The sequence below is a fragment of the Puma concolor genome, chromosome E2, assembly GCF_028749965.1.
Source record: "Puma concolor isolate L17-30 chromosome E2, mPumCon1.1.hap2, whole genome shotgun sequence".
NCBI classification, from domain to species: Eukaryota; Metazoa; Chordata; class Mammalia; order Carnivora; family Felidae; genus Puma; species Puma concolor.
Genome location: NC_141681.1, coordinates 37699618 through 37712992, shown reverse-complemented (window position 1 = coordinate 37712992; position 13375 = coordinate 37699618). Strand labels below are relative to the sequence as shown.

The window sequence follows — 13375 nt, the reverse complement described above, 5'->3', positions numbered from 1 at the left end:
TGTGTCAATTCTTAGTCCTTTTTTCTTTTTTAACTTTTTTAAAATTTCTCATTATAGACAGGTAAGAGTTTAACTTGCTTCAGTCCATGGATCACTCTTGGATAGCCTGGCTCCATCTATAAAATATGGGACTGCAGGTCAAGCATTAGCCTCACAAGGCTAAAAAGACAGACTTGAAGTCACATGAGGATTCATAAAACCTCCTCCAGGCTTTACCCCAACACCTTCAGCCCCCACTTCTATGCTCTCCTGGGCATACCCTTATCACATTACTGTTGGTCTTCACACCAGATGAAAATTCTCAAAGCTAGGGACCCTATCTTGTTCACCTTTATACCCAGTGCCTGTACGTGGCATATAGTAGGTACCCAATTTTTGTTCAGTAAAGGAATGTGTGAATTAAGATTAGCAGAGCTTTGGTTTATTTCCTAAATCTGTTCTCTTCACCTCACCAAAACAATGGGAAATACTTTATACCCTGTACTGACATTTTACCTCTGAACCTTCCTGAGCTCAAATTCAAGTATTCTCCTTGAGTCACGTCTTTATTTCTCCAGCTGTATTTCACAAAATATGTGAATAGAATGAACATGTTGACTTCTATTCCACAATCAAGTTTATATACTGAGTAAAGTGGCACCTGCAAAGTACAGAAAGGATTTGCTAGACTTAAAAGGGTCTACAGAGAAGCTTAGGATACTTGGTAGATTTTAATGGTACCAATTCTATAACTTTATTCTTTAAAACCTGATGTCTTAGTCCATTCATGCTGCTATAACAAAATACCATAGGCTGGGTAACTTATAAACAGAAGTTTATTTCTCATAGTTCTGGAAGGTGTTAAGTCCAAGATCAAGGCACCAGCATGGCTGAGTGAGGGCCCTTCCCCAGGTTGCATACTGCCAACCTGTGTTTTCACAAAGTGGAAAGGAGCAAGCAAGCTCTCTGGGCTTCTTTTATAAAGGCACTAATGCCATTCGTGAGACTCCACCCTCACGACCTAAGCACATTCCAAAGGCCCCACCACTTAACATCTTTGGAGGCTAGGATTTCAACATATAAATTGCAGGGGTGGTGGGGAGAGGGGGATACAAACATTCAGACCATAGCACCTAAGAAGTGCTAGACGTCTATCAATGTGGGTGAAGGGGCAGATGGTAAGGTATTAAGTGAGGTGATCATTTGAAAATGTCCATACATTTGCAAAGTCTCCCTTCAAGAGGTGGAGCTTAATGTAATTCCTCTTACTCTTGAGTATGAGTTAGTCTTAGTGACTCCTTTCTAACAAACAGAAGAAGGCAAAAACAACAGTATGTCACTTCTAAGTTCAGGTCATAAAAAGGCATGTGGTTTCCTCTTTGCCCTCTCTCACATGGGTCACTTTGGAAAAGCCAGCTGCTGTCATGAAGACTTTCTAGCTGCCCTTGTAAAGGCCCACAAAGAAAGGAATAGAGGCCTTTAAATAATGGTCATGTAAATAAGCTTGGAAGCCAGTCCCAACCAAACCTTTAGATGGTTGCAGCTCCAGGCAAAATCTTGAGACACCCTAAGCCAGAACCACTGGCTAAGCTGCTCCCAAATTCCTAAGCCAGAACACCATGAGATAAATGTCTGTTGTTTCAACACACTAAGTTTTGGAATAATTTGTTACATGACAGATAAAGGTGGTGAGCCTTCTGGGAATTAATGTGGAAGTACCATGCCTAAGGAGAAGAGAATAAGGCCAAGGAAAGCAAATGGGTATAAACAGAAGAACAGACGGTGCCTTGCTCAAGAAGTGCTTAAAATGAAAGCTTAAAATGAACAAGCAAGTGTTGTACATAAGATTGTCTATTAACCACAGGCATTCTACTAGCTCCTTCTATAAATCTAGCATGAAAGGGTAAAAAGTCCAAAATTGTTAATAGCAACTTTATTGTTTCACTGGTGGAAAAAAAAAAAAAAATCATGGTAATTGTACGATGCATTTCCCCTTAAATATACAATGAAGGTTATACATAAATTATACTGATCACGAATTTTCTATTTTATGCTATTTAGAACAAAATTATTTTGATAAATATGCCCAGAGTAAAACATAGGTTCTTAATGAATGACGGAGTCCAAATATGCAAAATATAGCTTTTGGTTTTGACCATGGTGCTTTAAAATTCTCAAACATGCATTAATATGTTCTAGTTTTAGGGAAAATATTACACATGGCCTTATCTTGCATTTAGGGAAAAACCCAAGCTGAATTTCACATACAGTATCCCTTTCCTCTAAATTAATCTCAAATTGGACTAGAGAACAAAGAGACAGACACTTTCAGGTTAGTACTCCCAAGTAACGAAAGAAATTACACAACCAACAAAACGAAATAAAGGAAGAAGGGCTTCATTAGTAGCTGAGATAAGTGGTGGTTTGCTGTTTTTTTTGTTGTTGGTGGGTTTTGTTTTTTTGTTTTGTTTTGTTTACAGATCACAGGAGTTTTAAATAGCAGATCAATCATGCTACCTGGGGTGATCAGACAGATTGAGCACTTATGAAGTGAATAGTTTCATTAAGGTCCTGAAGGTGAGTGTCCGGAGGTGCTGGGTAAAACACATCACAGGTAAGAAACGGGAAACCTACCTCAGCATTTCTGAAAGGCACAATCTATGGAGGGGAAACCTAGTATAATAAAACCCTTACTGGATGTACATGGAAAGAAGTATGGTGAGCCAGTTTCCTTTTTAAAGGATGAGACCTTCATAAATTGGCCCCTCAGATTCTGGTGACTCCCGCCTCAAACGCAAATGCTCCAGTGTGTTATGAAAATGTTTGTTAATCTGCTCTGTTTCTTCACTGGACTCAAGATTTGGGAGGTCTTCTCGTATCTTTTGGATAAGCTGGTTCAAAACCTGAATTGTGACCTACAAAAGAACACGCACAGTTTCATAACCAAGCATGTACGATAAAAAAGATAATTCAATAAAAACGTTTTAAAGATTGTCTTACTCGCACCAATCACCAGAGTAATCAATCATAAAAAAAGACATATGAAAACATGATCCCTGCTTTGAGCAACAACTATTGGCAATTCACCAAAACAACCAACAAAACAAAATGAAAAAAAAATCAATAAAAATTAGAGCATCACAAACCAATAAAAGAATAGCAAAATTTTACTTAACCTACAAATCTTCAACACTGTACTGCTAAAAGGATAATTCATTTAGGAATTATTCTAAACTTGTATGTGATGACCAATCAGTATACTATATTTGTAAATTATTTTGTGTTTTTCAAACAGACAGGGGCTATTTTTTTTATAAAATATTCATAACAAAAGAGATGAGAATTTCTTGTACATGATGAGTTCTTCTGTTAGAGAGATGCATCTATAGACAGAAAAGGATACTAGAGAATAAAAGAGACTACTAGGTGAATTCTCTAAACTCTGACCCTCTTAAACAAAAAAAAAGTTATCAAGATCATAAACTTTAATATGTATCAGATCTCTGAAGAGCAGGAAGGGAAGTATTAATTCACTAACAATATTTTATTATAGTTTACTTACCGCATCATTTTCCTTTTCATAAAAATAGATATATCTGTTCAGAATTTCTATAAAAAGTTGCACTTGTAAAGAGGGGTCCATGCACTGATTTGCTATTTTCAGAGCTTTCTTTAAGCATTCCATTACCCTCTTGCCTCCATGAAGCTAGAATAAAAGTGAGGGGATTGGGGGTAAGGGGAGAGTATTAAAGAGATTAATGAATCACAAATATCCCATTTCACACAAAGATATAAACAGAACCCTACCCTACACTGGCTCTTTTTTAAGGTACACAACAAATTTAAAACCTCTTCATTTTTTTTAAAGACACAGCTATATTTTAAAACATGTATTTGTTTTACATATTCACTTTTTTGAAGAGTATCCATTTCTTTAAATGTTTATTTAATTTGAGAGAGAAAATAAAGGAGAGAGAGAATCCCAAGCAGGCTTCACACTGTCAGTGCAAAGCTTGAAGTGGGGCTCAAACTCACAATGAGACCATGACCTGAGCCGTAATCAACAGTGGGATGCTTAACCAACTGAGTCACCCAGATGTCCCTGTTTTACATATTTGTATCTTAAATGTTTTATATTTATTATGTATACCTTTTTTCTTTTTTTTTTTAGAGAAAATGTGAGCAGGAGAGAGGCAGATAATTTTCTTTTTTAATGTTTATTTACTTTTGAGAGAGAGAGAGAGAGAGAGAGAGAGACAGACAGACAGACAGACAGACTACGAGCAGGGGAGGGGCAGACAGAGGGGGACACAAAATCTGAAGCAGGCTCCAGGCTCTGAGCTGTCAGCACAGAGCCCAACGTGGGGCTCAAACTCACAAACTGCAGAGATCATGACCTGAGCTGAAGTCGGACGCTTAGCCAATTGAGCCACCCAGGCGCCCCAGCAGAGAGAATCTTAAGCAGGCTCCATGCCCCATGTGGAGCCTGACATAGGGCTTGATCTCACAACCATGAGATCATGACCTGAGATGAAATCAGGAGTAGGACGCTTAACCAACTGAGCCACCCAGGCATCCCTGTTATGTATACTTTTTAAAGGTAGTAGTATATACTTGCTATGTTACAATATCCTTAAAGTGGGTCTTCACCACAGTATGTTAACTCTGTACAGTATACTTTACCATCCATTTCATTTATTTTAATAAACAAGGCAATTTTCTTTGTCAAGTTTCCAAGCACTCCAAATGCTTCACTTCCAGCACACAAGGACCCGGCAGCTACTTCCAGCAAACAATCCCCTCTTCTATGACCAGGAATGACCTCCCTCCTTACCTCTTCCCCATTTTTGTCTGTGTTTCTGCCAGACCAGAAGAGATGTGCACAGGTGCTCACAGCTCGGCCCTGATCTGGTTTCTTCAGAAGTTTTGATGCAGCAAGTGCACACTGAGTCCTCAAAGGTTCATGATTCTCTTCACTGAAGCACTTCATCCTCTCAAAAGTACCAATGATCAAGGTGATGGCAGCAAGCTGTGCTTTGGAATCACTGATTTCATCTTCATACAGAGAAAATGCCTGGTGAACAAGAAGCAGAAGAGACCTTTACTACTATCTACTCAAGTATTTTCTAAAGTACTTCCCAACAAACCCCCATCGTGTGAGACACTTGTAGCCCCTTCAGATCACAAGATGCTGACCCCTCCCTTGGAGAAGCACAAGACACAGCTGATATGGAAAGATACTGACAACTTCCAACAAAGAAACTTGTTTAAACTACTGTTTAACCCAGAGTTCCCAAGCTGAATAAAGGTACTTTTTACCCCATGAAACACTTTTACCTAGGCTTACCTAGAAATCTTAAATCTCATTAGCACCCAGTAACTGATCCATTTTCCTGTTCCAAATCAATCAATATGACTACAGTATTAAGGAGTTCCAAGATGGTGGGAAAGGGATAATTACAAATTCAGTTAAGAGACAATCCATGTGCACTAACCGCCATAACTACAGACAGGTGGCTGAACACAGCAAAACTGTAACATTAAACACAGAAAGGAGAACAGACCATCACCTGGGACATAAATTCATATGCTACTGTTTCGTGATTTTCAAAACCAATTTCTCCAGCAGCTAGAGCCCCTTGAAGAAAAAGTCTTAAGGGTAATTCTGCCAGCTCTGCTTTGATCAAAGCACTGATAGTCTGGTGAGCAAATGAAAAAATCTTCTGGCATTTTTTTTCCCATTTGTCATCCTAAAAGGAAAAAAAAAATAGTTTAAATTACCTTACTTTCAAGATTAACTTGCTCAAGAATATTCATTTTATGTGAAACGTCTTTAGAACAGGGAAAGCAGGAAAGCTGAGCTCAAGGTTCTCCTGGTATCCTTCTTCTGTTTCATTTATAAAGCACACAAATGAATCAAGCACAATGTCTTCTCAAAACATCAATTTGTAGTTACTGACTTGACCATTTTTGTATATTTGGCATTTGTTTTTTCTCATCAGAAAATCAACACATACCCCAATTGGACAGAATTAAGAAAATAAACCAAAGAATTTTAAAAATTGAAATCATCCCTAAATCTACCATCCAGCAATAATCAGTAATAACATTCTGATATTAAGGTCTTCTTTTTTGTCTACGCAAATCATAACTAACTAGGATCTCTGTTCTGGTTTTGTTTTCTACTTTAACTCACCAGAAGAGTAAAACTGGGTTCGTGCTGCATATACTTGCACCCTTCACTTATTTTGTCATAACTTTTCCTCATGATACGAAGTTACTGGAAATCATTTTAATGACTAGAAACTTTTCACAAACTGAATGTAGGGTAACTTACTTAACTACTCCCTTTGGAAATAATCTGCAATATGACAATGAATGCTCTGTATACAAAAAGATTTATTGAATCCTTAATTATTTCCTTAGTATAAATTCTTAGAAGTGGACTTTATTAGCTCTTTTAAGGCTCTACTTACATAATGCCAGAGTTTTCTAGAAAGACTGTACTATTTCACATACCCACCATTACCAGATGAGAATTATCATCACACCATTGCCACTGCTGAACCTTATTTTTCTTTCCTTTTTACCAGTTTTATTTCTAAAACAGAGGTTCATTGTTGTAATTACTAGTGAGGTTAGATATTTTATCCATGTTTAACCATCAAAATTTCTTATTAAAGCAATCAATTCTTTTCATTTTTAAAATCAGATAATAGTCAAGGATTAAATGCAATAATCCAAGTATATACACAGTCCTCGGCATAGTATACGGCACGTAGTGAATGCTGGCTGCTATTTCTATTATTGCTTTCGCCAAAATCTATACATAGAATGCTGGAAAAGGGTCTAAATGAGTGGCTGGCATGATAAAAACTGGCCAAAAGCTGCTATGTCATGCTGGCATATCCACTAAATAAATCTGCTTCTCCACTATTAGAAAAGTAAGTTTACCGAGGCTTACTCCTTAACACTAACTGACTGTCCAACTATCAGGTATGCTATATTTAAGTATTTTCTATAAAACTGTATTATCGAAGACTTAAGTCATGATTCTACTTAAGGAATAAGTGTGTAAAAAAATGTACACAATTCATAAAATAATTCAATTTTAGGCTTTTGGAGAGAGGTTATTATGCAATGTCAGGCCCTTTCATTAGGCAAAGCTACCTTGAATCAGACCTTACCTGTTATGTACTTGCAACCTCTACATGAGATTACTTATCACTTTAGAATTGGTAAAGACCCTAAGAAAGTAAAATCATTCCTAAACTAAAGCACTCTGAGCCAATTCTCTAATAAACTTATCAATGTCTCACAAGTAATCTTTAAATACAGGAAAAACTCTTAGCATAAATTTATACTGTTTTAATCTTTCATTTCTAAGTGTTTTTATGTGATCCCTCAGCTACTATGCAATCTACCAACACCACTGTTAGGAACACTTAATACAGGATGCATAATGAATTGACTTATTGAAACTGGAATTTTATTATACCATTGTCTATTTTTTTATATGTCTCAATTTCTATAACACATACAGATGAAGAAAAAAAGAAAAAAAAGTAATGACATACTTAAAAGTCAACCCACCACTTTAGAATTCTCTTTGTAGCGAAACGCCAGCTGGTAAGCTGCAAATACCAAAGGTGGCAGTGTGAAGCGAATCCGTTGATTTCCACCAGCTCCAAAATGTTTTCGTGCCGTGTTTAAAATCTGACCCCCCCCCAAAAAAACAAAACCCAAAACATTAATCTTTCCTGAACTATGATTAATCATTTATAAAATTAAATGAGGGCTCTAATCATTGTCATTGCTACCATTTTTGACTGTATCTAATATGCAGCAGGCTTTACAGTAGATGCTTTACATTTCTTATCTCACTGGGTCAATACAATCAACATCGCAACCAAGACAGATAGTAACCCCATTTCACAAATGAAGAAACCCGAGGTTCAAAGGTAATCTGCCCAAGGTTATACCAGCAGAGACAATGACAGATGTACACATATTTTCATATACATATGTACATAGTGTACTGTGTTTATAAAAACTGCAGGCTCTGGGGGAACCTGGGTGGCTCAGTCGATTAAGTGTCCAACTCTTGACTTCGGCTCAGGTCATAATCTCACAGTTCATGGGTTCAAGCCCCACATAGGGCTCTGTGCTGACAGTGGAGAGCCTGCTTGGGATTCTCTCCACCACCACAACCCCCCCAACACTCCTCCCCCGCTGGCGCACGCACTCTGCCTCTCTCTTTCAAGATAAAATAAACTAAAAAAATAAATAAGACTAAAATTAGGGGCACCTGGGTGGCTCAGTCGGTTAAGTGTCCAATTTCAGTTCAGTCATGTATTCACTGCTCACGGCTCAGAGCCTAGAACCTGTTTTGGATTCTGTGTCTCCCTCTCTCTCTGCCCCTCCTCTGCTCCTGCTCTCTCTTTCTCTCTCTCTCTCAAAAATAAACATTAAAAAAAATTTTTTTAATAAATAATTAAAAAATAAATTAAAAAATATAAAAAGACTGCAGGCTCTGAACACAGACTTACATTTAAAAGTAGTTTCTAGGGGTACCTGGGTGGCTCAGTCAGTTAAGCATCTGACTTCAGCTCAGGTCACGATCTTGCAGTTCGTGGGTCCGAGCCCCACATCAGGCTCTGTACTAAGAGCTCAGAGCCTGGAACCTGCTTCGGGTTCTGTGTCTCCTCTCTCTCTGCCCCTCCCTTGCTTATACTCTGCCCCTCTTTCTCTCAAAAATAAACATTAAAAAAAATTTTTAATAAAAAATAAAAAAATAAAAGTAGTTTCTAACACTTACTATCTGAGTGACCCTGAGTAAAGTATTTACCTTCTCTTAGCTATAAAAGTTTCATTTGAAAAATGGGGTAGTATATTTCTCCTAGGGTTGTTGGGAAGATCAAGTAATACATGTGAAGTGTTACCAGTTCCTGACACAAGGCAAGTGCTTAGAAAATGTTGGCTATTAGTAGGATGCAAAAACAGTTATATGCACATTGCTGGTATGTCATACCTCCTAATTCAGAAAAAAAAAAAATACCATTACAGTCAAAAGAAATGACAATATACTTTAAAAAAAGCCATTGTGAAACATCAGGTTTTTCAGAAAAAACACAAATATTCATGAAATATTTTTTAATATGTGTGACACACTGTGTGACATATTCAGATTCTGTATTCACAAAATATCCTCTGATATAATAGACAGATAAGAGAATGCATTCCCCCTTGGGGAGTCAGAGCTAATAATCCTTGTCTTAATTCTTAGTACATAGGCAAAATCAATTGGCTAGATGTGGAAGGCATACTTCCTACCACTACATTTGGTATGCAACAAAAAGTGAAAACCAACGTAGCATAAGGGGATCACTTAAAACATCTGAACAATCAGCCAGTCATCGTACACAGATCACACACAGTGCACAGAATGTGACTCTGGAGTGCCCAGAATGTTTATCATTAAGCCAAGTCAAAGACTATCATCTTGCCAATAGAAATCAGCTTCTTTTTCACACTGCTTATGAAGGAGTACAAGAGTGTCAACTATAACAAAAGAAATCAATAGAAGGAGAAAGTCAGGACTCAACCTCAAATAAAAATGTTCCTCATTTTAGCAGTCTAACTATAGAGCTTCATGTATCTAACAACAGTTAAACTACACCTTGCCCAAACAATAATTAAACAGCCATCTGTGCTACCTTTCATTAAAACAAATCATCTGGTATCAGTCACCAATATTCCTACTCAGGCAACATGTTATTCATTTCACAAAGATTTACTGAGGACTAATGATAAACAAAGGGAAAACCTCAACTGATCGTTCTTTACCAAGAAAAAGAGGTTAAGAAAAAAAGACAATTTCAATTCTAAAGTGTTTTCATAAATTTTCAATGTGGCAAACACATACAACTTATATTTTCAAACCTTTGAAACATAAATACAACTGAATATGAGGACTGCTGTTTATACTTTAAATTTTACTATAGTAAACAGTGGACAATTCTAAAAACAGCACAGTTGAAAAAGAAAATGAACATGGAATGAGTACTGAACACCCAACTAAAGGAGGATGGGCTTTCTGCAATTCTTAAGAAGTCTTCAATGAAACTAGAGCAACCAACTTATTCCCAATAAGCTCACAATTATGCATTTATATATAAAGTGAAAGTCCATGGATGTCACTTAATCTTATTTGGTTGCAATTTTTTTTAAACTTTCTAAGGCCACAGCTGCATCAGACCATTCAAGTCACATCTACATGTGATTTCACTAGGAGCTGATGAAGCTGTGTAACTGAGTTAACTCATACCAAGTACTGCTGGTCAGGGTCCTCAGACCGTAGAAGATGAATGAATCTGCCCACAAGGCTCTGCTCATCAGCAAAGTCTTCTGGATCAGGGTCTTCTATGGGCTGATCTGGCTGATCCTGAATCAATGTGGATACCAAATTCATTATGGAATCCACCTATAACACAAGAGACACAGAAACCCATTGAAGTGAAACTATCAGCATATAAAATCAGTCAAAAGTGTTTCTAGTTGTATAAAGTTATCAAATAGTATTAACAATATAATTCCTTTTGTTATAAGAAAGTTTACATATGTTGATACAGATATAGACAAGAGTCTGGAAGAGATGCACCCAATTTTTTTTTGGCATTTTATTTTATTTTTTTAAAATAATTTATTAATTTACATCCAAGTTAGTTAGCAAATAGTATAACAATCATTTCAGGAGTAGATTCCTTAATGCCCCTTACCCATTTAGCCCATCCCCCTCCCACAACCCTTCCAGCAACCCTCTGTTTGTTCTCCATACTTAAGGGTCTGTTATGTTTTGTCCCCCTCTGTGTTTTTATATTATTTTTGCTTCCCTTCCCTTATGTTCACCTGTTCTGTGTCTTAAAGTCTTCATATGAGTGAAATCATATGATATTTGTCTTTCTCTGACTAATTTCACTTAGCATAATACCGTTTAGTTCCATCCAAAAGATGCACCAAATATTAATTAACAGTATTATTCTCTTACTGGTGAGATTATAATTTCTTCTTTATACATATATATATTTTTTTCTAATTTCTGATTTATATAATGAGTAGCTAATTATAACCTTTTTTAGCATTACTCTCTCCTCCCATTTCATGTGTCTTTCTCAAGATCTAAAATCCTAACTACATTGTTTGTTTTCCTAATATAGCATGTTGGTATTCTCTTACCTGGTCTTGAGAGACAATTTCTGTGTTATAATCCAGAACATTACTAAGCACATAACAACTCATGCTCTTTCTGGACTCATAGTCAAAATACTCAAAAAGTGGGTGAAAATGTTTTAATTTCAAGACTGTTAAAATATTGTTGTAAGTGTCAACAGGTATCTTCAAAAGTCTGGTGAGCTCCTTTGAAACTGCACTACTGGTAGCAATACTACAAAAAGAAAAACAACAGCCCTTTAATGAATAAAATTAGCTTTCTATATATATGAAAAACTCATTGCATAAAAATTTTTCATTTATACATTAAAGGAAATAGGTCAAGTGAATCATGCCATCTCAAAATACTCCAATGACCTTCTTCAAGAAGATAGAGATGTCTATCTAAACACAAACACGTATTCACCTCTTAATTTTCCATTAATACAAATAAGATGTAACACTCTCCAACTCAACGACCAGGTTGTACAGCTTGAGGTAAAATAACTATCTAGAATTTGACATTTCTAAGAAAAGTATTTTAAGTGGTAGTTAAGTTCCTGGGTAGCCAATAAATACTGTATATTCATGATGAAAATCGGTAGTAAGAAAAACCCATGCAAAACTAGCACCTCTACAAAACAGTTTCTTCTGCATCAGATGTTGGTGATTAAGGAAAAGCAGGCTAAATTCAAGGTAGTAGCTCATAGCAGCATTCTGTTGAGATGAGGCATATCCGGGCATTTATAAGACCTTTAGAGGTTGGGATTTCTAATTCCTTATTGTGTCTAATTTTACTTTAAAACTTACTTGGTGGGGGAATGTAGATACATAATTTAATTTTCTCTCATATTTAACATTCAAGATCTGGAATGTTTTTCAGTTCAAAAAAAAATGGAAATAACCAAAAAAAGGGAGGTGGAGTGCCAAATAAAAGGAGGTAAAAGGAAAATGAGAAATCTTCCTGATGTAGCTAAACCACCAGAAAGGAGATGGAAAGGAAAAAGATGGTATGAAGTAAAATTATGAATAATTTTATTATTAAAAATATACTTTTTAATTATTAAAAAATAATTGACCCCATGTTCAGATGCAATGCAGGATGGGACAGGAGGACTGCTGGTGAAAAGGTAAAGGGACCAGAATTGCCCACGGTGGCCACTAGAGGATGCCACAGACTAGGACAGCATAGTTGAGGAAGCTCCCAAGTAGGTAACAAAATCAACTTTCCTTGATGGTATCAAAATCAAAGCTCAAAATAGAAAAATATTTCAAACCAATTTAATTTTCACACCTTAAATATATAGGTTTCTAATTTTTCAAAACTTATTCATCTGCAGGAAATCACTTCTTATGGAAACACTGCTTAACATAAACAGTTGACCCATGAACCACACAGATTTGAATTGTGCAGGCCCACTTATACATGATGTTTTTCTACAAATACAGTACAGTACTATGAAATGTTATTTTCTCTTCCTGTAATATTCTTATAATTTTCTCTTTTCTCTGGCTTACTTGATTGTAAGAATACAGTATATAATACATAGAACGTAGAAAATACGTGTTCATAGCTGTTTTTTGTTGTTAAGGCTTCTGGTCAACAGTAGGCTATCAGTAGTTAAGTTTTGGGGGAGTAAAAAGTTCTAAGCAATTTTTCAATTGTATACAAGGTCAGTGCTCCTAATCCCAACATTGTTCAAAGATGAACTGTTAATTTTCTTACCAGTTTGAAAACTCATTCATATTCTGAAATGGAAAGACTGCTTATACTCCATGAGTGCCACTACTTTATCAATGTACATAATCAAGGAATTGGTTGGCACTTTCTGCCCTGTAACACCAAGCAAGTCAACCTAACAAATGCTTCAGACAAATGCTAACATTTCCAAAAGCAATTAAGAATAACAAATCTGGGATTAAAAAAGTGTTTTATGAGGGTTTTTACAAAAATGTAACTTTGACTTACTGTTCAAGGTTGAGCTTATTAAATATCTCCACTGTAGTTTCTAGAACTTTATCAACATAGTCCACACGATCAGGGTAACACTTCATAGCAAGATTAATGAGAGAGACTTGTAAAGACACAACGTCCTCAGAAGGCATGTCTTGTCTAGACTGAAATGTTTAGAAAACCACAGAATTTAAACAATCACAAAAGGATATACCAGCTGAGAAGTTTCCAAGT

The 13375-nt window shown here is 36.3% G+C and overlaps 1 protein-coding gene across 1 annotated transcript in view; it reads right to left on the bottom strand.

The window, feature by feature from the left end:
- Positions 1–797: 797 nt before the first annotated feature.
- VPS35 (VPS35 retromer complex component) overlaps positions 798–13375 on the bottom strand; it is a 30101-nt gene continuing 17523 nt past the window's right edge. Inside the window, exons 10-17 of the mRNA XM_025920935.2 lie at positions 13157–13305; positions 11215–11422; positions 10307–10462; positions 7573–7695; positions 5550–5729; positions 4814–5053; positions 3542–3685; positions 798–2894 (exon numbers count right to left, since the gene is read on the bottom strand). Coding sequence (XP_025776720.1) covers positions 2715–2894; positions 3542–3685; positions 4814–5053; positions 5550–5729; positions 7573–7695; positions 10307–10462; positions 11215–11422; positions 13157–13305 — 1380 coding nt within the window. The 3' untranslated portion in view covers positions 798–2714. The remainder of the gene's footprint in view (positions 2895–3541; positions 3686–4813; positions 5054–5549; positions 5730–7572; positions 7696–10306; positions 10463–11214; positions 11423–13156; positions 13306–13375) is intronic.